Here is a 23,991-nt window from a genome sequence, read left to right on the forward strand (position 1 = left end):
AGGTACACAGCGGGTAACTAAGTGACGCGTGCCCTTAGTTACCCGCGGTTTACATTGGAAACCAGCGTCCAGATCGCTGGTCTCCCGCCGCCTGCCACACGCAGCGATGCGTGCTGGCCAGCGGGAGAACAACGATCAAAAGAAGGTCCAGGCCATTCGAGCACGATCAGCGATACCTGGGGGGGGGGGGGTGGTCGCTGATGCCTGTCACACACAGCGATGTCGCTGGTGAGATCGCTGTTGCGTCACAAAACTTGTGACTCGGCAGCGATCTCGCTAGCGATCTCTCTGTGTGTGACGGGGGCTTTACCTTTGTGGACATCCACCGAGGCTGTATTGATGGTAGAAAGATGCCTTTGTATTCTGCGACGCAATTCTTGTGAAGTATGACCCACATAAATCTGTGGGCAAGGGCACACAATGGCATAGATGACATTAGCCGTTTTGCAATTGATATATGCTTTATAACTATGCCGCACCTGATCAATGGGATTGCAAAAAACATCACGCGTGGGATGCATAAATGAGCAAATGCTGCAATCCCCACAAGGGAAAGAGCCCTTCAAGACAATGCCCCTATTTAATCTATTGGTGGGTCTAGTATAATGACTAGTGGTAAGAATGTCTTTTAGGTTGGGCGCTCTCTTGGCAGTGACCAATGGCTGTTTGCTCACAACCTGAGATGTCTGTAGATCGGTTGTCAATATCATCCAATGTTTCTGTAAGATCTTTCTTACCAGTGTCCAATGAGAATTAAAACTTGTGATAAAGCAAACATTGTTGTTTGCAGGCCTCTTCGTAGGAGTTAATAATAAAGTTTGTGATATCTCTGGTACGCCCGAGATATGCACTTGCTGGGATAGTTCCTCTTCTTAAATCTCTGTGAGATCAGGGGCCTCCCTCCGGAAATCTGAGTCTTTAGTGCAATTTCTCCTAACCCTCATGAATTGCCCAACTAGAATACCCCTCCTGGTGTGTAATGGATGGAAACTTCCATATTCAAGCAAGCAGTTGGCTTGCGATAGAGGCAGGTAGACAACACACCATCTTGACGGCTAATGCTGAGATCCAAAAAGTTCACTGAAAGGGAAAAGATAGTGTGGGTCAAATGAATGTTAAAGGGGTTGTCATTTAGAAAATTCAAAAATGACACGCATTCCTCTGAGGAGCCAGACCAGATGAAAAAGACATCGTCAATGAATCTCAACCAATGTCGTACCTTGTCCTGAAACAATCTTGAGGGGAAAACAACTGTCGCCTCCCACCATCCTAAAAACAGGTTTGCGAAGGCCGGGGCACATCACCCCCCCATTGCCACACCCGAGGTTTGTAGGAAGAACGTCCTGTCGAACAAGAACAAGGAAAAAGAGCACCGCCTGCATACCGTCATCATGGTTGATGTTTGAATACAAGGATTCGACATCACACGTGACCTTGATGTCATCCGGTGACAAGGTAACACCCTGCTACGTTGTAATGAAATGTCGAATCCTTGATGTAAGCAGGTAATACCAGAGGCTGCAAGAAGAAGTCAATATATATGCATGCTTTTCACAGAGGCTGCCAATGCTAGAAACGATCGGCCTGCCAGGTGGTCTGTGAAGGTCCTTGTGAACTTTGGTCAGCATATAAAAAGTAGAAATGATAGGATGCTCTACCCAAATGAAATCACGTTCTCCTGAATTAATAATGCCCAATTCGAAAGCCTTATCAACTAAGGACCTCAATCTGATGGAATATACCCCAGTGGGAGCTTGCGGTAAAATTTGTGATCGTCCAATTGCCTGTGTGCCTCTTCCTGATATAGATCGTGGGGCCATAAAACTATGTTGCCCCCCTTATCTGCTTCCCGAATAATAAAGTCACTGTTGGATTTAAAAAGAACACGTTTAACAGATGGATTTAAATTCGGCTTAACAGGACTAATTGGAGACAATGCTTCAATGTCCTTTTTAACCATTTCGAAAAAAAATCCTCAGTGGGAACAATGGAAAAGGGGGGGGGGAGACACTGGACCTATTTCTGTGTGGAAACCTAGGCTTACCTGTGTCCATTTCACCCTCACGTAGGAGATCCATGAGCTCTTGGAAAACCCTTTGATCAGTATTGTTAAGAAAAGGAGACATCTGCGGCTTGTTATGCAGTACCTGGAGGATAATTTTCCTACAGGACAAAAACAAATCTTTAATTAAAGTAAATTTGTCCATCTGATGGACTGGCGAAAAGGTTAAACCCTTGCTCAGGACAGAAATCTCAATAAGTGACAGAATATTGCGACAAATTAATAATTTGCAGTGTGTCAGATACACAGGGCATATTACACTCACCGGTACCCGAGGGCAATGATGGTATTACTTCCGATATTGCCTCCGTTGATTGTAACGTGGGGTTCTGTATCCCTTGTTCCTGGTAATCCGAGTGAAGAGCCCTGTGCCGCCTGCGCGCTCGCCTGGTCCTGGATCTGACTCGCTTTCTGCCGAGGATAAAAAATCACTTGAAGTGTGTCCTTCAGTTGCTTATGTATCTTTAGTAGTCCCCATGGGACCACATTTGTTGGTAGGACCCCTTCGCCTATTTCCTTGATGTGTCCATCTAAAAATGTTTTTTTGATCAAAATCCAGCTTGTCCTTCAAGAATTTGGATCTTTTCTTATTCATTATTTCTTGATCATATTTGTCAAGCCTCTAAAAGGTTGAACCTGTGATGTCTCATCAAAATTCTTAAGTTTAGCTTCCAAGTCCTTAATGTCAGATTTAACAGTAAATAAAAGCTCTCTGTCATGTGTGATGAGCATATTAATTAAAATTTGGTAACAACGGAGCAACCCATGCTCCCAATTTCTGTAGTGGGACACAGGTTAGATGCTCCTGATTCATAGATATGCGTGTGCCTCTTGCTCAGGAACACCTGACTCCCACATGCTGTTTTGTCAAGAATAGTGAGAAAATCAGGGAGCTGGTCATGGGATGTGCTTGGTCTTTAGAAAATTATGATGTTTCCAGCTTTCAGGATATCTTTGCCCCTGGAGGTCCCAGGTGGAAAATATTGTGGTCAAGTTTCCTATCATGGCTTAATCTTTATATAGAAATGAAACATGGCTTGGTTGGGATCATCCATCATCAGCCGGTCTTATGGTGATGTGAGTTGAATGTGTTATATTTTCGGCGACATGCTGAAGTTATGAACATATCTCCCATAAATATCGGATCATTGTAAACGCCAGTGTTCATCACTGACCACTAGCTCTAGAGTTCCAAAGACAAGAAGGAAAGGCTGATGGCACTCACTAAGTTGGACAATCGTTCAAAAGTCCAAGGAACCACTTGGAGGATTAACCCCTTAGTGACAGAGCCAATTTGGTACTTAATGACCAAGCCAATTTTTACAATTCTGACCACTGTCCCTTTATGAGGTTATAGCTTTGGAACGCTTCAATGTATCCTACTGATTCTGAGTGTTTTTTGTGACATATAGTACTTCATGTCAGTGGTAAAATTTGTTCGATATAACTTGCTTTTTTTTATGAAAAAAGAAATTTGGAAAATGTAGCAAATTTCAAACTTTTAATTTTGTACACTTAACCCCTTCACCCCCAAGGGTGGTTTGCACGTTCATGACGGGCCAATTTTTACAATTCTGACCACTGTACCTTTATGAGGTCATAACTCTGGAACGCTTCCATGGATCCCGGTGATTCTGACATTGTTTTCTCGTGACATATTGTACTTCATGTTAGTGGTAAAATTTCATTCAAATAACTTGCATTTATTTGTGAGAAAAACGGAAATTTGGCGAAAATTTTGAAAATTTCGCAATTTTCCAACTTTGAATTTTTTGCCCTTAAATCACAGAGATACGGCACACAAAAAACTTGTTAACTAACATTTCCCACATGTTTACTTTACATCAGCACAATTTTGGAACCAAAACTTTTTTTTGTTAGGAAGTTATAAGGGTTAAAAGTTGACCAGCGATTTCTCATTTTTACAACACCATTTTATTTTTAGGACCACATCACATTTGAAGCCACTTTGAGGGGTCTATATGATAGAAAATACCCAAAAGTGACACCATTCTAAAAACTGCACCCCTTAAGGTGCTCAAAACCACATTCAAGAAGTTTATTAACCCTAGCATTCACATGGTATGTCCATCCACCCAGCTCTCCTGCTCTCCTGCTGTCTGTCTATGAAGGACACACAGTGCGTCACCCAGCTTTGCACATAGACTTGCCTCTGCACCTAGCATTCACATGGTATGTCCATCCACCCAGCTCTCCTGCTCTCCTGCTGTCTGTCTATGAAGGACACACAGTGCGTCACCCAGCTTTGCACATAGACTTGCCTCTGCACCTAGCATTCACATGGTATGCCTTTCAGCTAACCCCAGCTTACCCCAGTGTTATTTATGACCTTGTTTACTCTGGCTTGATCATATACATCTGGTCCACTCTTAATTGTCTGGCCAAGATGAGCAGAGACCACTCCTCTCTGCTTCACACCTGACTGCACTTAGTTGTACATATATTGCAGAGTACAAGTCTGCATAGACTTCAGTCTGCATTGTGATTGCTATAAGTGTGTGCTAGAAGTGTGAAGATTAATTTAAGAATTAAAACCAGAATTGAACCAGAAGGGAACTGAAGGGAACTGGACACAGTCACTGTAAACAATGTTTCTGTTTGTTTTCACTTTCACCCCAATAATCCTTCACTTTCTGCTAATTCCCCTAATCCCTACTCCTAGTAAGGAACTGTTCATCTCTTCTTCAATCCTCCCCATCCACCTCACCTCCGCCTCAAAACTGTTCCTTAACATACAATCCTCTGTCTCCAAACACAGACAGCCCCCTCATGCCCTCTCCTGCTCCCACCTGCTAACACTTTCTCTGCTCCTTCTCACTGCTGGTGATATCTCTCCAAATCCTGGTCCTCCTCACCACATTCCCACAGTCATTTCTACCTCCCATCCACGCTCTATCACAACCTTCCGTAACCTCTCCAACCTTATACCCATTCACCCAGCCCCCGCTTCCCCAGTCCCACTAACAGGAGCTCTGTGGAACGCTCGCTCTGTCTGCAACAAGCTTTCCTACATCCATGATCTTTTTGTTACTACCAAACTCTCCTTCCTCGCCATCACCGAAACCTGGCTCACCCCTTCTGACACAGCCTCTCCTGCTGCACTTTCGTATGGCGGCTTCCACCTTTCTCACACCCCCCGCCCCAGCAGCAAACATGGTGGAGGAGTTGGTTTTCTCCTGTCAGATACCTGCTCCTTCACCCCAATCCCACTGCCACCCTCTGTTACCCTCCCTTCCTTTGAGGTGCACTCTGTGTGCATCTACTCCCCCTCCAACCTCCAACTGGCTGTCATCTACCGCCCCCCAGGGCCAGCCACCACCTTCTTTGACCACTTCACCACCTGGTTACTTCATTTCCTTTCCGCGGACATCCCTACTATCATCATGGGCGACTTCAACATCCCCATTGACACTTCCCTCTCAGCTGCCACTAAACTTCTATCTCTCACTTCCTCCTTCGGCCTCACTCAATGGTCTTCTACAGCCACCCACAAAGATGGCCACACACTGGACCTCATCTTCACCCGCCTCTGCTCCCTATCTAACCTCTCTAACTCACCTCTTCCTCTCTCTGACCACAACCTGCTCACATTCTCTTCCCTCTTCACTCCATGTCTACAATCCCCACCCCACAAACTTTCACACCCTCGCAGGAATCTTAAACACCTTGACCTACACTCATTCTCCGAATCCCTCCTCCCTCTTACAGATATAAGTTCCTTACACAATGCGGATGACGCTGCCGCTCTATATAACACCACAATAGCTGTAGCTTTGGAATCCGCTGCCCCACTTACACATACCAAAACTCGCAAAATCAACAGACAGCCCTGGCACACCAGCCTGACCAAAGAGCTGAGGCGAGCTTCCAGGGCTGCTGAGCGCAGATGGAAAAGATCCCACTCCAACGAGCATTTCATCGCATTCAAACAGTCCCTCACTACTTTCAAGACCACACTCGCCACAGCTAAACAAACCTACTTCTCATCTCTCATATCCTCCCTGTCTCACAACCCTAAACAGTTATTCAACACCTTCAATTCTCTCCTCCGCCCCCCAGCACCTCCTCCCTCCCCACTCATCTCAGCTGAAGACTTTGCCTCATTTTTCAAGCAGAAAATTGATAACATCAGGGACAGTTTTGGTCAACAACCCCCAGAGCCCTTCCTCCCGACTTCCCAGCCCTCCACCTTCAAAACCAACTTCTCCACCATTACAGAAGATCGACTCTCCACTCTACTCTCAAGATCACATCTCACCACCTGTGCACTCGACCCGATCCCATCCCACTTCATCCCAAACCTCACCACAGTCTTCATCCCAACCCTAACCCATCTCTTCAACCTATCACTAACAACTGGTGTTTTCCCCTCAAGCTTTAAACATGCCTCCATCACACCTATCCTCAAAAAGCCCTCTCTTGACCCATCCTCTGCATCAAGCTATCGCCCTATATCACTTCTCCCATACGCCTCCAAGCTACTGGAACAACACGTCTACCTTGAACTGTCCTCCCATCTCTCTTCTTGCTCCCTCTTCGACCGCTTACAATCTGGCTTCCGGTCACACCACTCCACTGAAACTGCCCTTACTAAGGTCACCAATGACCTCTTAACTGCCAAGAGCAAGCGACACTACTCTGTCCTCCTCCTCCTGGACCTGTCGGCTGCCTTTGACACAGTGGACCATTCCCTATTATTACAGACCCTCTCATCCCTCGGCATCACAGACTTGGCCCTCTCCTGGATCTCATCATACCTAACAGACCGGACATTCAGCGTCTCCCACTCACACACCACCTCCTCACCTCGCCCCCTATCTGTCGGAGTCCCACAAGGTTCAGTCCTAGGGCCCCTGCTGTTCTCTATTTACACCTTTGGCCTGGGACAGCTCATAGAATCTCATGGCTTTCAGTATCATCTTTATGCTGATGACACACAGATCTACATCTCTGGACCAGATATCACCTCCCTACTAACCAGAATCCCTCAATGTCTGTCCACTATTTCATCCTTCTTCTCCACTAGATATCTGAAACTCAACATGGACAAAACAGAATTCATCATCTTTCCCCCATCTCACGTGACCCCCCCTACGAACCTATCAATTACAGTAAATGACTGCCCACTCTCCCCAGTCCCACAAGCTCGCTGCCTCGGAGTAATCCTTGATGCTGATCTCTCCTTCAAACCACATATCCAAACCCTTTCCACTTCCTGCCGACTTCAACTCAAAAATATTTCACGCATCCGTTCATTCCTCACCCAAGAATCTGCAAAAACCCTAGTCCATGCCCTCATCATCTCTCGCCTTGACTACTGCAACCTCATGCTCTGCGGCCTCCCCTCAAACACTCTCGCACCCCTCCAATCTATTCTAAACTCTGCTGCCCGACTAATCCACCTGTCCCCCCGCTATTCCCCAGCTTCTCCCCTCTGTCAATCCCTTCACTGGCTCCCAATTGCCCAGAGACTCCATTACAAAACCCTAACCATGACATACAAAGCCATCCACAACTTGTCTCCTCCATACATCTGTGACCTCGTCTCCCGGTACTTTCCTGCACGCAACCTCCGATCCTCACAAGATCTCCTTCTCTACTCCCCTCTTATCTCCTCTTCCCACAATCGCATACAAGATTTCTCTCGCGCATCACCCCTACTCTGGAACTCTCTACCACAACATATCAGACTCTCACCTACCATCGAAACCTTCAAAAAGAGCCTGAAGACCCACCTCTTCCGACAAGCCTATAACCTGCAGTAACCACCGATCGACCAAACCGCTGCACGACCAGCTCTACCCTCGCCTACTGTATTATCACCCATCCCTTGAAGATTGTGAGCCCTCGCGGGCAGGGTCCTCTCTCCTCCTGTACCAGTTATGACTTGTATTGTTTAAGATTATTGTACTTGTTTTTATGTATACCCCCCTCACATGTAAAGCGCCATGGAATAAATGGCGCTATAACAATAAATAATAATAATAATAATAATAATAATAATAATAATAACCCTTTAGGTGCGTCACAGGAATTTTTTTGAATATTTAAAAAAAAATGAACATCTAACTTTTTTTCATAAAAAAAATACTTCAGGTTCAATTTTTTTTATTTTACCAAGGGTAACAGGAGAAATTGAACTGCAAAAGTTATTGTGCAATTTGTCCTGAGTACGCAGATACCTGATATGTGGGGGGGAACGACTGTTTCGGCGCATGGCAGAGCTCAGAATGGAAGGAGCGCCGTTTGACTTTTTCAATGCAAAATTGGCTGGAATTCAGATTGGACGCCATGTCACGTTTGGAGAGTCCCTGATGTACCTAAACAGTGGAAACCCCTACAAGTGACCCCATTTTGGAAACTAGACCCCCCCAAGGAACTTATCTAGATATGTGGTGAGAACTTTGAACCCACAAGGGCTTTACAGAAGTTTATAACGTACAGCGGTACAATTAAAAAATCATTTTTTTCCACAAAAATGATATTTTTGCCCCCAATTTTTTATTTTCCTAAGGGTAACAGGAGAAATTGGACCCCAAAAATTGTTTTGCAATTTGTCCTGAGTAGGCTGATACCCTACATGTGGGGGTAAAACACTGTTTGGGCGCATAGCAGAGCTTGAAAGGGAAGGAGCACCATTTGACTTTTTCAACTCAGAATTGGCTGGAATTGAGATCAGACGCCATGTTGCATTTGGAGAGCCCCTGATGTGCCCAAACAGTGGAAACCCCCAATTCTAACTCCAACCCGAACCCCAACACGCCCCTAGCCCTAACCCTAGCCCTAACCCTAGCCCTAACCCTAACCCTAATGGAAAAATGGAAATAAATACATTTTTTTTATTTTATTATTTTTCCCTAACTAAGGGGGTGATAACGGGGGGTTTGATTTACTATTTATGGCGGTTTTTATGTTTGGCGGCTGTCGCACGCTAAAAGACGCTTTTTATTGTAAAAATAGTTTTTGCATCACCACATATTGAGAGCTATAATTTTTCCGTATTTTGACCCACCGAGTCATGTTAGGTCTTATTTTTTTGCGGGACGAGTTGACGTTTTTATTGGTACCATTTTCGGGCATGTGGAATTTTTTGATCGCTTTTTATTCCGATTTTTGGGACGCAGAATGAACAAAAACCAGCGTTTCATGAATTTCTTTTGGGGGGGTGCGTTTACACCGTTCCGCGTGCGGTAAAATTGATAAAGAGGTTTTATTCTTCACGTCAGTACGGTTACAGTGATACCTCATTTAGGTCTTTTTTTATGTTTTTGTCGGTTTTATGCAATGAAAACTATTTTATATAAAAAATAATTATTTTTGCATCGCTTTATTCAGCGAGCTATAACTTTTTTATTTTTTCGCTGATGATGCTGTGTGGCGGCTCGTTTTTTGCGGGACAAGATGACGTTTTTAGCGGTACCATGGATATTTATATGCGTCTTTTTGATCACGTGTTATTACACTTTTTGTTTGGCAGTATGATAATAAATCATTATTTTTTGCTTCGTTTTTTATAGGGCGGGTCGTTACGGACGCGGCGATACCTAATATGTGTACTTTTATTGTTTTTTTTTTTATTATTATTTCCAAAAAATGGATTTATTGGGGGAATATTTTTTTTTTTTCTAATATATTTGGCGATTTTTTTTTTAAATTATTTTTACACTTTTTTTTATTTTTTTTTTTACTTTATTAAATAGTCCCAGGTGGGACATCACTGTCCTGTGACAGATCGCTGATCTGTCACATCACAGATCACTGTGACAGATCAGCGATCTGACACAGGCACTGCAGAAGGCTTCCTCATGCCTGCGCTTTGCAGGCACTGAGGAAGCCAGCTTCCTCAGGCCCCCGAAGGCCCCCGTCGCCATCTTGGATTCGGGGGCCTGGAGGAAAGGAGCCCCCCCGCAGCAGCGCTGCACATTGCGCTGCCGTGAGGGGCTCAGGGAAGCACGGAGGGAGCCCCCTCCCTTCCAATGCTTCCCTTTAACCCCCGGTACACCACGATCGTGTTTGATCGCGGTGTGCAAGGGGTTAACGTGTCGGGGGCGGTCCGTGACCGCCCCTGACACATTGTGCCGGGTGTCAGCTGTGATAATCAGCTGACACCCGGCCGCGATCAGCGGTGCTCACCACGTGGGCGCCGCTGATCGCGGTAGACGTACTATCCCGTCCACGGTCATACGGGCCCGGGTACCGTGGACGGGATAGAACGTCGGATGTCAGGAAGGGGTTAAAGGTGGTGTCACACTATTTTGGAAACATAATTTTTTTGTTAGGATGTTATAAGGGTTAAAATTTGACCAGCGACTTCTTATTTTTCCAACAAGTTTACAAAACCATTATTATTATTATTTTTTTTTTTTTTATGAACCACCTCACATTTGAAGTGAGTTTGGTGGCGTCAATATAACAGAAAATACCCAAAAGTGATACCATTCTAAAAACTGCACCCCTAAAGGTGCGCAAAGCCACATTCAAGAAGTTTATTAACCCTTCACTTACTTCACGAGAACTAAAGCAATGTGGAAGGAAAAAATTAACATTTTACTTTTATCACAAAAATTTACTTTGGAACCAATTTTTTTTTTTTTTTTTTTTTATCTTCACAAGGGTATTGGGAGAAAATGGACCACAAACTTTGTTGTACAATTTCTCCTGAGTACGCCGATACCCCCTGTGAGGGATCTCACAGGGGAAGGGGGGGGCATCGACTTCGCTCACCTTGGGGGAGGGGAGAGAAGGACCCATGGGGATCGGCTCTCTGACGCCACCATTTGTTACAGGTCAGTCAGGGAACTGCACCGAGGGCAAATAGTCGGCCGGTAAGGCTTCCCTTATAGGTACGAGTTAGTAAGGCGCTCCCAGTGAGGGGGGGTTATAAATTACCCAGTCGAGGCTGGGGATATATATTTAATACTCCTGGCCGTCACTATTAGAGTTCCTCACTAAAACAAAATGGTATTCTGCCACCAGTTCCTCGTCCGACAACAGGCTTATATCGGGTCAGAAACCAACCCGTGTAGCGTACAATTGACCATCTGAGGGTGCGGATGTGAAAATTCATGAATCGAGATAAAAGAGCATCCCAAGATTAATTTTATATTTAATCGCTGAAAAGGTGCACTAGAAATATTTAGATATGTATTTACAAGAACAATTTACAGGTGTATAGTCGCAAGTGTTGTACAAGGATAGGGTGGATCACAGGTCCAAATCTTAGTTACAGGGTTTCCTGGCTGCATTGGCTGTTTCCTCACACACTCTGCTGCCACCCCTGGGTTGGGCCGCCTCCCTCCTCCCATGTCCTGAGAATAAGATTTTCTGTCCAGAATCATGGATGACCCATTACTTTGCGCCCAAAGTTATGAATGGGTTGGTTGTGTCGCAACTGGGTTCCGCTGGATTTTATCTGCGCATAGAGACCAAACATGCCTACCTTATGTAATTCCTGTTAGCTATGCTTTATAACTCCATTATGCGGGGTTCTGGAGGTGGCAAAATAATATGGGTGCATGGGGAAAGGAATGCCGATTCCGATACGTGCTCGGCTGAGCTCAGAGATATTGCATTCTATTATTATAGGTCATTTTCCAGATTCAATACCTCAAAGCCTGCTGTGACTAGTTGTACGCGCTGTCTCCTTGTGCTTCGTTAGCACAAAGAGTCAGCTGGCTGCAGCTGCAACAAAAGTTTGCGCCCTTGTGTTAAGAACTTCGAAGAGTTTCTTCCTAGCTCTTTTAATTAAAGCAAAACATTGCATTGCCTTTTATGGCCTGGGGGGACACAAGGGTTGGGGGCACATTCCAGGAGTAGACAGAGATGTCCTGAACTTATAATACAAAATGGATTCTCTCTCATCCCTCACACCCCCGTATTTTGGGAAAAGCCACTGTTTGGGAGCATGACCGGTCTCAAGGGAGGGTGCACCGTTTGACTTTTTGAACACAAAATTGGCTGGAATCGGTGGCGCCATGTCGCATTTGGAGACCCCCTGATGTACCTAAACAGTGGAACCCCCGCCAGTTCTAACTCCAACCCTAACTGTAATCCCAGCCCTCATTTTAGCCCAGCTCACTTTAGCCCAACTCTAAGCCTAATGGGAAAATGGAAATAAATACATTTTTTTATTTTTCCCTAACTAAGGGGGTGATAAAGGAGGGGTTGATTTACTATTTCTTTTTATTTTGATCACCCCAGAGAGATTCCGACTCGGGGGTGGGGGGGCGCTATACCCTTATTCCTCAGCTCCGGCTGTGGTTTAAGTACCCTTAACTACTGCCGTTAAAAGGCGTATTGGCAGTTGTTGAGGGGTTAACAGGGTAGAGGCAAATAAACAGCATCCAGTCCAGGACGATGCATTCCAAGAGTTGGAGTTTATTCTGCCATCATATAACGTTTTGACCTATCATAGGCCTTTATCAAGTGATAAAAACTTGTTGAAGACCTATGATAGGTTGAAGCGTTGTTATATGATGGCCGAATAAACTAAAACTCTTTTTATGCATCACACTGGATTGGACGCTGTGTATTTGCCTTTAAACTAGCTCTACAGTGTCTGTGATATTTTCTTTGAACAGAGGAAGCTCTTGCCTTGTAAGTGTACTTCTCTGCCTCTGAGTATCCGATTCCTAGACTTTGTGGCTGTCTCTCAGCAGATCCCCTGTTGTAATTATCTGTTCACAACAGGAGGTCCTACTTCAATGGAGGTTGAAGTGTCAGCTCTTTCACACTTCCCTAGTTATAATTAATCCCATATGCTCAATGTGAGGGTGATATATCCACTATCCGGAAATGTCTTAATGGATTTTACAGTTTTTCTCTACGATGGTAATGATGATCTTAAAATTCTATAATTTTCACATCTCTATTGTCTTGTTCACATAGGTGGATGCCAGAAATATTGATGGAAGTACTCCTCTCTGTGATGCCTCTGCTTCTGGCAGTTTAGAGTGTATGAAGGTGCTTTTGGACTATGGAGCCAAAGTGAACCCTCCACTCTATACTGCATCTCCTCTTCATGAAGCGTGCATGAGTGGTGAGTGTTTCTTCAAATATTGATAGATGCACTATAGTTACTGTCATAATTTGTTTTCTTTTTTTTTTTTTTGGGGTGGGGGATGCTTCTCCATTATTTTAGCCCTTTCAGGACTGACTAATTTTGGATTTTCAGGATGTATCGCTTCCTCTTTCCCTCTTCCTTTCCTTCCTCTTAGGTCGGGATCACACATACGAGAAACACGGCCGAGTCTCGCATGTTAATACCCGGCACTGCCGCTGGCACTCGCGAAGGGAGCGTGCGGCCGCATAGCAATACATGGAACTGCGCGCTCCTCTCCTGAGTGCCGGCGGCAGTGTTGGGTATTAACATGCGAGACTCGGCCATGTTTCTTTCGTGTTATCCCGGCCTTACCTTCTAGGTGTATACAGGCTGGCGGTACAGGGCATTCTGGTGCTCAGGGCAGTTAAGGCCAATGGCTCCCTGACACCCACCCCCTCCTCAAATGGGTCAGGTAACAAGCTCTGATGACCGCTTACACTAGAATTGTTACCTTTTTTAATGGAAAATTCTGGCAAAATTATAAACTAGTGGTGTACTTTAGGGGTGAGGCTTAACAGGGGGTGCAATTTTACAGTTAGATATAGTAATCACTTATGGTTTGTGGACCGTTTACACAATCCTGGGGACAAATGGAGCCATTCTATATTTTAAATGCGAAACCCAAATCGTTATGGAACTAATATCGCTCATCTATAATGAGAGCTATTTGTTTTTAATAAAGGTGTCCAGCATTTGCAAAAAAACTTCATCACTGAGGCCCAAGCACATGTGTGAATCTTGCCTAAGCATTTTGAGTGATACTGTCTGCTGAAAAACAATAGCTAAGCCACATGACATAATGAAATCATGCGGGTTCCAGAAAACCAGGCCTTGAATGATGTCAAGCCGAGTTTATATGGTGGAACATATCGAGATTGAGAAGGGGTTGGCCAAGGCCTTTAACCCCTTCACACTGCGGCCCTTTTTCGTTTTTGCTTTTGTTTTTTCGCTTCCCTTTCTATTTTTTCTGTTAGTAAGGCCATGTGAGGGCTTGTTTTTTTGTGAGACGAGTTGTTCTTTTGAATGACACCATTGGTTTTACAATGTCGTGTACTCGAAAACAGGAAAAAAATTCCAAGTACGGTGAAAACAAAAAGTTTTCTTTACCATGTTCACCAAATATTAAAACTAACTTGCCATTATGATTCACCAGGTCATTACGAGTTCCTAGATACCAAATATTTATAGGTTGTTTTTCATTTAAATGTTGAAAAAAAAAAAATCCAAAGTTTGTTTAAAAAAAAAAAAAATTGTGTAATTTTCCGAGACCCGTAGTGTCTACATTTTTCACGATCTGGTGCTAGATGTGGGCTTATTTTTTGCATACCGAGCTGACGTTTTTAATGATACCATTTTGGTGTGGACACAATCTTTTGATTGCCCGTTATTACATTTTAATGCAATGTTGTGGTAAACAAAAAAAGTAATTCTGGCGTTTTGATTTTTTCGCTATGCTGTTTACCGAACGGATCTCTTATCTCTTGATAGATCGGGCGATTCTGAACGCGGCGATACCAAATATGTGTATTTTATTTTGAATGGGGGGGTGGTTTGAATATGAATGAATGAATGAATGAATGAATGAATGAAAATATATATATATATATATATATATATATATATATATATATATATATATATATATAAAATATATTTTTAAACTTTTATTTTTTTTTTACTTTTTGCATGCTTCAAGAGTTTCCATGGGAGACTACAAGCTGTGATAACCCAATCGCCTCTGCTATACATAGGCAATGATCAAATCGCCTGTATGTAGCAGAAATGATCACTTGCTATGAGCGCCTACCACTGGCAATGACAACCATAGAGATCTGCTGTAGACCCCTGGTTGTCATGCCAACCCATCGGTGACCCGCAGTCATGTGACAGGGTCACCGATGAGCGGGAATAGTGACGCACTTCTGGCGCGATCACATTAAATGCCGCTGTCAGTGATTGACAGCAGCATTTAACGGGTTAATCGAGATTCCACCCGCGGCTGTTAGGGGCACATGTCAGCTGTTCAAAACAGCTGACATGTGCCAGAAAAGTTGTGGGCTCAATGCTAGAGCCCACATCAAAGGGTGGGACATAGTACTAGTACGGCGCATGTCATGAAGGGGTTAGTTGTGCTGTAGCTATTCTTTTAAAGTCTCAGTCCCATTTGCAGTTTTCTAATGCAGCAGCAATACTCACTCAGTTTGAAATAATAGGTGTACGTTTGTTTTTTTGTTTTTCACTTAGCGCTTACGTTATTATCATTACATTTGTATTTTTAACTATAGGTAAATCTGAATGTGTGAAACTTCTAATTGATGTTGGGGCAAATCTCGAAGCTCACGATTGTCATTTCGGTACCCCGTTACATGTAGCTTGTGCAAGAGAGCATTTGGATTGTGCTAAAGTATTACTCAGTGCAGGTACGTAAATAACTTTGAACTCATGTCTGTATATGAAACTACAATTGAGCTAAGCAAATTAAATTTTGCTCTATTTGTACGAAATAAAAGTCATGTAACATAAAAAAAAATGTATTAATATGCTAAAGAAATTCAGCAACTAAAAAAGTGAAATAAATGGTCAGATACAAATCTTGTGACTGCAGTGCCTAAGCAAAGAAACCCCAAACATCTTGCTGCACCCAGGGCTGTGGAGTCAGTCGTGTAGTCGGAGTTGGTGTCCATTTTGGTGGAGTTGGAATCGGTATAAAAAGGACCGACTCTGACTCCTAAAATAATATAATAAATTGAGATCATTGCAGCATGTGCTATAAATGTTTTTAGAATTTGAGAAAGTTATGAAATGTCCTATATTTCGGCTTTTAGTGGAGATGAATCTGTGCTGCACTTTATGTATGTGCTCAGTAGTGAGGCAGTGCTGTGGAGTCGGAAGTCAGGGAAATTGAGGAATGGTTTTGGCTTATTGACTCCACATGACTGGCTGCACCCTGTCAGCCTAAAAGAATGTTTTCTATTTTGTAAAAGTAAGAAAATATAACAAAACAATATAATTTTTATATCACCGTAACATTATTGACCCACAGATTAAGCAAGTTGTAAAAACATAACCCCAAAAAATACCCCAAAATTGCTGTATTTTTTTTTTTTTCCATTATGCTCAACAAAATTTTTTGTACAAGCCGTCACCAAAAATGTCTGACACCAAGGGGGTTAAAAAGTAACATAGTAAGCAAGGCCGAAAAAAGACATGTGTCCATCCAGTTTAGCCTATATTCCATCAGAATAAATCCCCAGATCTACGACCTTCTAAACAATCTAATAACTGTAAGATACAATATTGTTACGCTCCAGGAAGACATCCAGGCCTCTCTTCACCTGAGGCAAGGAATTCCAGATTCTCACTGCCCTAACAGTAAAGAATCCTCTTCTATGTTGGTGGAAAAACCTTCTCTCATGCAGAGAATGCCCCCTTGTGACCATCGCCTTCCTTGGTATAAACAGATCCTCGGAGAGATATTTGTATTGTCCACTTATATACTTATACGTGGTTATTAGATCGCCCCTCAGTCTTTTTTCTAGACTAAATAATCCTAATTTTGCTAATCTCTCTGGGTATTGTAGTTCCCCCATCCCCTTTATTAATTTTTTTGCCCTCCTTTGTACCCGCTCTAGTTCCATTATATCCTTCCTGAGCACCAGTGCCCAAAACTGTACACAGTACTCCATGTGCGGTCTAACCAGGGATTTGTACAGAGGCAGTATAATGCTCTCATCATGTGTAGCCAGACCTCTTTTAATGCACCCCATGATCCTGTTTGCCTTGGCAGCCAATGCCTGGCACTGTCTGCTCCAGGTAAGTTTATCATTAACTGGGATCCCCAAGTCATTCTCCGTGTCAGATTTACCCAGTAGTTTCCCGTTCAGTGTATAATGGTGATATTGATTCCTTCTTCCCATGTGTATAACCTTACATTTATCATTGCTAAACGCATCTGCCACCATTCGGCCCAACTTTCCAACTTATCCAGATCCATCTGACTCTCCTTGGTCCAGTCTATAGCTTACCTCTTCATAAAAACTGATGTAGATTGGTTTGACAGGAGCGATTCCTCATAAACCCATGCTGATATGGCGTTAAACAGTTATTCTCATTGAGATAATCCAGAATAACATCCCTCAGAAACCCTTCAAATATTTTACCAACAATAGAGGTTAGACTTGCTGACCTATAATTTTTAGGTTCACTTTTAGAGCTCGTTTTGAATATTGGTACCACATTTGCTATGCGCCAGTCCTGTGGAACAGACCCCGTCGCTATAGAGTCTCTAAATATAAGAAATAATGGCTTGTCTATTATATTACTTAGTTCTCATAGTACTCGTGGGTGTATGCCATCCGGACCAGGCGACTTATCTATTTTAATCTTATTTAGCCTGTTTCGCACCTCTTCTTGGGTTAGATTGGTGACCCTTAACCCCTTCATGACCGGAGCTTTTTTCGATTTTTCGTTTTAGTTTTTCGCTCCCCTCCTTCCCAGAGCCATAACTCTTTTTTATTTTTCCGTCAATATGGCCATGTGAGGGCTTATTTTTTGCGGGACGAGTTGTACTTTTGAATGACATCATTGGTTTTAGCATGTCTTGTACTCGAAAACGGGAAAAAAATTCCAAATGCGATGAAATTGCAAAAAAGTGCAATCCCACACTTGTTTTTTGCTTGGCATTTTTGCTAGGTACAATAAATGCAGAAACTAACCTGCCATTATGATTCTCCAGGTCATTACGAGTTCATACAAAACACAAGCCGCGGAGACACCATCACGTGTTTCTCAACGCAAGCAATGACTAGCCAGGTCTTTCCCCGGGAAGGAACAACCACGGGAAGGGCAGTCTCCAATGAAGGAAACCACCTATGCCAAAACATGGTATCCATCCACAGACAGCTGTTTCGGGGTATTGCCCCTCATCAGTGTGGAGTAGGAAACTGGCTAGTAGGAGCAATGCCTAGTAAAAGACTATGAAAATGAGGATGAGTGACCTCGTGGAGATCAAACATCCAACACTGCGGAGACACCATCACATGTTTCTCAACGCAGTGATCTAGAGCAATGCCCCCATCCCTTATGGGAAATATGCAAAAACATGCAAAACACAAGCCGCGGAGACACCATCACGTGTTTCTCAACGCAAGCAATGACTAGCCAGGTCTTTCCCCGGGAAGGAACAACCACAGGAAGGGCAGGTCTCCAATGAAGGAAACCACCTATGCCAAAACATGGTATCCATCCACAGACAGCTGTTTCGGGGTATTGCCCCTCATCAGTGTGGAGTAGGAAACTGGCTAGTAGGAGCAATGCCTAGTAAAAGACTATGAAAATGAGGATGAGTGACCTCGTGGAGATCAAACATCCAACACTGCAGAGACACCATCACATGTTTCTCAACGCAGTGATCTAGAGCAATGCCCCCATCCCTTATGGGAAATATGCAAAAACATGCAAAACACAAGCCGCGGAGACACCATCACGTGTTTCTCAACGCAAGCAATGACTAGCCATCCTCATTTTCATAGTCTTTTACTAGGCATTGCTCCTACTAGCCAGTTTCCTACTCCATACTGATGAGGGGCAATACCCCGAAACAGCTGTCTGTGGATGGATACCATGTTTTGGCATAGGTGGTTTCCTTCATTGGAGACTGCCCTTCCCGTGGTTGTTCCTTCCCGGGGAAAGACCTGGCTAGTCATTGCTTGCGTTGAGAAACACGTGATGGTGTCTCCGCGGCTTGTGTTTTGCATGTTTTTGCATATTTCCCATAAGGGATGGGGGCATTGCTCTAGATAACTGCGTTGAGAAACATGTGATGGTGTCTCCGCAGTGTTGGATGTTTGATCTCCACGAGGTCACTCATCCTCATTTTCACATTACGAGTTCATAGACACCAAACATTATCTAAGTGGTGAAAAAAAATGCGCAATATTCCGAGACCCGTAGCGTCTCCATTTTTTGTGATCTGGGGTTGGGTGAGGGCTTATTTTTTGCGGGCTGAGGTGACGTTTTTAATGATACCGCATTTCTGCAGATACTTTCTTTTGATCGCCTGTTATTGCATTTTAATGCAATGTCGCAGCGACCAAAAAAACGTAATTCTGGCGTTTAGATTTTTTTTTCTCGCTACGCCGTTTAGCGATTGTGTTAATGTTTTTTTTTTTTTTATTGGTCGGGCGATTCTGAACCCGGCGATACCTAATATGTGTCTGTGTGATTTTTTATTTATTTTTTATTTATTTTTTTTTTTTTTTAATTTTATTTTGATTGGGGCGAAAGGGGGGTGATTTGAAGACATATATAATTTTTTTTTTTTTTTTTTTCTACTTTTGACATGCTTCAATAGCCTCCATTGGAGGCTTGAAGCATACACAACTCGATCGGCTCTGCTACATATGGGCAATGAGCAGATCGCCCATATGTAGCAGATTTACTGCTGTGCTTTGATCTGCCTGGAACAACCATAGAGGTCTCTATGAGACCTCTGGTTGTCCAAGCAACACATCGCCGACCCTCGATCGCGTGGCCGGAAGCACTAGTTAAATGCCAGCGCTTGAGAGCGGGATTTAACTAGTTAATAGGCGCTGGCGGACGGCGATTCCGCTTTCGCCTATTGCGGGCACATGTCAGCTGTTTATAACAGCTGACATGTCGCGGCTTTGAGGTAGGCTCACCGCCCGAGCCACTTCAAAGCAGGGGAGTCTGACCGCTGACGTACTATCCCGTCAGCGGACAGAAAGGGTTTAATATAGGGTTTTCGTTGTCTCTCGGCATTCCACCTAGCATTTCATTTTCCATCATGAATATTCTTTCCTCACAATTTTTTAATGGGCCTACACTTTCACTTTTGATTCTTCTACTGTTGATATAGTTGAACAGTTTGGGATTAGTTTTACTCTCCTTAGCAATGTGCTTCTCTGTTTCCTTTTTGGCAGCTTTAATTAGTTTTTTAGATAAAGTATATTTCTCCCTATAGTTTTTAGAGCTTTAATGGTGCCATCCTGATTTAGTAGTTTAAATGCTTTCTTTTTACTGTTAATTGCCTCTCTTCTTTGTTTAGCCACATTGGGCTTTTCCTATTTCTTGTCCTTTTATTCCCACAAGGTATAAACCGCTTACAGTGCCTATTTAGGATGTTCTTAAACATTTCCCATTTATTATCTATATTCTTATTTCTGAGGACATTGTCCCAGTCAACCAGATTAAGGGCATCTCTAAGCTGGTCAAGCTTTGCCTTCCTAAAGTTCAGTGTTTTTGTGACTCCCTGACAAATCCCCCTAGTGAAAGACAAATGAAACTGTACAATATTGAGGTCGCTATTTCCTAGATACCCAGCGACCTGCAGATTTGTTATTCTGTCAGATCTATTAGATAGTATTAGGTCTAAAAGTGCTGTTCTTCTGGTTGGATTCTGCACAAATGGTGAAAGATAATATTGCTTGGTTATTAGCAGAAACCTGTTGCCTTTATGGGTTAGTAACACGTTGCATTTCAGAAGCAAAGCTTCCCTTCTGAGAATTAGAAACTATGCCACAGATTGTTAAATGGTGGATTATTTTGTTAAAGGAGCTAATGTGAATGCAGCAAAACTTCATGAAACAGCCCTACATCATGCTGCCAAGGTGAAGAACAAAGATCTTATTGAAATGCTAGTGGAATTTGGAGGAAATGTATATGCTAGGGACAATCGTGGAAAACGACCATCAGATTATTCCTGGCCGAACAGTCCTACTGCAAAATGCTTTGAATATCATGAAAGTAAGTTTTCTCTTCTATTTACAGACTTAATAAGGTGATATATATTCATGTAAGGTATATGTTTGTTGGTTGATGTAAGATGCTTCTTTTTATATGTTTCCCAATGGTCCTTCCCTTTAAACCAGATACATACTGTATTACCCATAAAAGTTTGGTTTGGAAGGATAAAGCGAATGGAGGATAAGAATTAGTGAGACATCCTCTCCACCCTCACTCAGCTCTGTTAGCAGAAAAAGGAAAAAGTTACAGCTGTCAGAATAAGGAAGTGCAAAAATATTTTTTTCCTTAACCCCTTCACGACCTGACATGTCCCTGCCTTTGATATGGGCTCACACGCTGAGCCCGCATCTTTCCCTGCCTCTAACAGCCGCAAGTGGATCAGAGTTCCACCCGCAGCTGCTAACCAGTTACATTGCTGACAACGGCATTTAACACGCGCCGCTGTAAGTACTTCATTGATCCAGCCCATCTGCGCCCCTGTGACATGATCGCGGTGCATCGATGGGCTGTCATGACAGCTGGGGATCTGCTGAACACCGGCCTGTGGCTGGCGTACAAAGGAAATCGTATTTTTGCTGAAGCCCTGCAAAGTATTGCATAGGTGACCGGACGATCGCAGCTTCAAATTTCCTAAGGGGACTATTTAAAAAAAAAAAAAAAACTTTTTAAGTTTTAAAAAAGATTACAAAAATAAAAAAGTACAAAAGTTCACATCACCCCCCCCCCCATTGCCTCATTAAAAATAGAACAATAAAAAAAGAACACATGGTATAGGTGCGTTCAGAAATGTCCAATCTATCAAAATATAAAATAATCAGATCGGTAAATGGCGTAATGAGAAGAAAAATCAAAACATCAGAATTTGTTTTTCCTTTTTTTTTTTTTTTGGGTGTGTGCACACGCTGCGGAATGCTCTGCGGATTTAGTAAAATCCGCAGGTCAGAAGAACTGCTGTTTATCTGCAGATTAGCCTGGGGTTTTGCCCTGCGGTTTATCATCTCTACAATGGAGCCAGATGGCAAACCGCAGCGGAATCCGCAGAAAGAATTGACATGTTAATTCATTCTGCGGATTTGAAACCGCAGCAAATCCGCTCGGAAAATTCCACACCATCTGCACTGTGCTTTTCATTTTGCGTAGAAAATAAAGGTACTGTACAACGCAGCAGAAACTGTTGCGGATCCTCAGGGCCAAATCCGCTGCGGATCCGCAGCAGAATCCACAGCGTATGCACACACCCTCATTATCTCAACATGGCAATAAAAGGCGATCAAAGCAACAGATCTACCCCAAAATGGTATCAATAAAAACATCAGCTCAGGGTGCAAAAAATAAGTGTCCAAAAATTATTGTAGAAAAATTGGTGCTCCAAAAATCAAATAGTGCTCCAAAAATCAAATAGTGCTCCTTCCATCCTGAGCCCCGCGCTGTTTTGCCAAACTAATATTGGGGGTATTGCTGCGTTTATGAAGCATTGTGAAACAATTTATGAGGCCATTTTCGTGTATTTCCCTTTGTGAAAATGTAAAATCTGGAGCTAAAAAAAACGTTTTAGTGGTAAATATGTAATTATTTTTTCTTCAACACTCAATAGTATAAAATTCTGGGTGTTCAAACTTTTGGTGTTAACATGCTCGCTGCAGAACCAAATCAATTCAGTGAGTGGTGTAGATGGGCTCACACGGGTGGAGTCTGCTGTTCTGGCACCTCAGGGCCACTACTAATGTGACATGGCACTCGTAAAGAATCCCAGAAAAACGTGCACTCCATTATTGCACTTTTTCATTTCTGAGCTTTACACTGTGCCTGAGCAGAAGCTTCTGACAACATATGGGTATTGGCGAACTCAGGGGAAATTGTGTAACAAATTATATGGTCCATTAACTCAAGTTATCCTTGTGAAAATTAGAAATTTGTGACAAAATTTTGAAAGCAAAACCTTGTAATATTACATTTTCATGGACCGATGCCATAAAATCCTCTGGATGCACCTGTCGCCTCATGATGCTCGTCACAGCCGTCCATGAATTCCTTGAGTGGTGTAGTTTAGCACTGACATAAAGTACTATTTGTCAGGAAAAAAGTTTCAGAACCGCTGAGATATTTGGAAGCATCCCAGAGTTATAACCACATGAAGTTACACATGTCTAATATTAAAAATTTGGCCTGATCATGTGAGAACTGGCTTCATCGGTAAAGGGTTAAAGTCACATATAGTTATATATTTTGCATCCCACCACAAAAATATAAGATAATTTTGTGGTGGGACACAACCCTTAGAATTACATTTTTCTTTTTCTTTTTTTTTTTCAGAGACTCCTAGAGATTTGCTACAGCTCTGCAGGCTTCGTCTTAGAAAAGCACTCGGCCAAGGAGCAGTGAAGAAGGTTTATCAACTAAATATTCCACAAAGACTTATAGAATACCTTGCATATAACTGACTCAAACCAACTGAAATGCATGTTACCCTACTCTCGATATTGTTTGTAAAGTGTGGTCCTACATACAAGTACTTGCCAATCGTACCTTATATTAAAACTACCTGCGTAATATTGTAAAGGTCCGCCTCAGACCACAAAAATACAGCTCTAGCCTGTAAAGGTATGGATTCCACAAGGCTACAAGTGTCCTGTGGTATTTGCCACCACAAGTTATGAGGTGCAGCCCCATGCACCCGAGTGCTTTCTTTCTCGCTTCATTGGGGGACACAGGTTACCATGGGTGTATGCTGCTGTCGCTAAGAGGCTGACACTATGCAAATAAGAAAAAGTTAGCTCCTCCTCAGCAGTATACACCTACCGACAGGCCCAAATTACCTAAGTTTTTGCTTAGTGTCTGAAGGAGGCGGACCTGGATCTAACACCAGATCCGCGGTATTTTTTCTTTTTTACAGGTTTTGTGTGTGATATTAATCTTTTCACCTTTATTTTCCAGATACAGATCGTCGGGTAGCAGGGTGCAGAATGCTCACCCTGTTTTCCCACATTTAAGTGACTGAGAGAGCAGTATGGTGTCACTCACATCGCCTTCTCTCGGACCCGCT

General features: G+C 43.1%; 1 protein-coding gene across 2 annotated transcripts in view; it reads left to right on the forward strand.

Moving 5' to 3' along the window:
* The window catches only part of ASB13 (ankyrin repeat and SOCS box containing 13), a 37,942-nt gene extending 14,435 nt beyond the window's left edge, over nucleotides 1-23,507 (forward strand). For both annotated transcript variants that reach the window (XM_073589075.1, XM_073589074.1), the window contains exons 3-6: nucleotides 12,971-13,121; nucleotides 15,470-15,604; nucleotides 20,757-20,948; nucleotides 23,262-23,507. In XM_073589075.1, coding sequence (XP_073445176.1) covers nucleotides 12,971-13,121; nucleotides 15,470-15,604; nucleotides 20,757-20,948; nucleotides 23,262-23,389 — 606 coding nt within the window. In that variant the 3' untranslated portion in view covers nucleotides 23,390-23,507. The remainder of the gene's footprint in view (nucleotides 1-12,970; nucleotides 13,122-15,469; nucleotides 15,605-20,756; nucleotides 20,949-23,261) is intronic.
* Nucleotides 23,508-23,991: the final 484 nt, after the last annotated feature.

Source organism: Dendrobates tinctorius, unplaced genomic scaffold (assembly GCF_039654945.1).
Source record: "Dendrobates tinctorius isolate UK_male_01 unplaced genomic scaffold, ASM3965494v1 ptg000105l, whole genome shotgun sequence".
In the NCBI taxonomy this organism is placed as follows: Eukaryota; Metazoa; Chordata; class Amphibia; order Anura; family Dendrobatidae; genus Dendrobates; species Dendrobates tinctorius.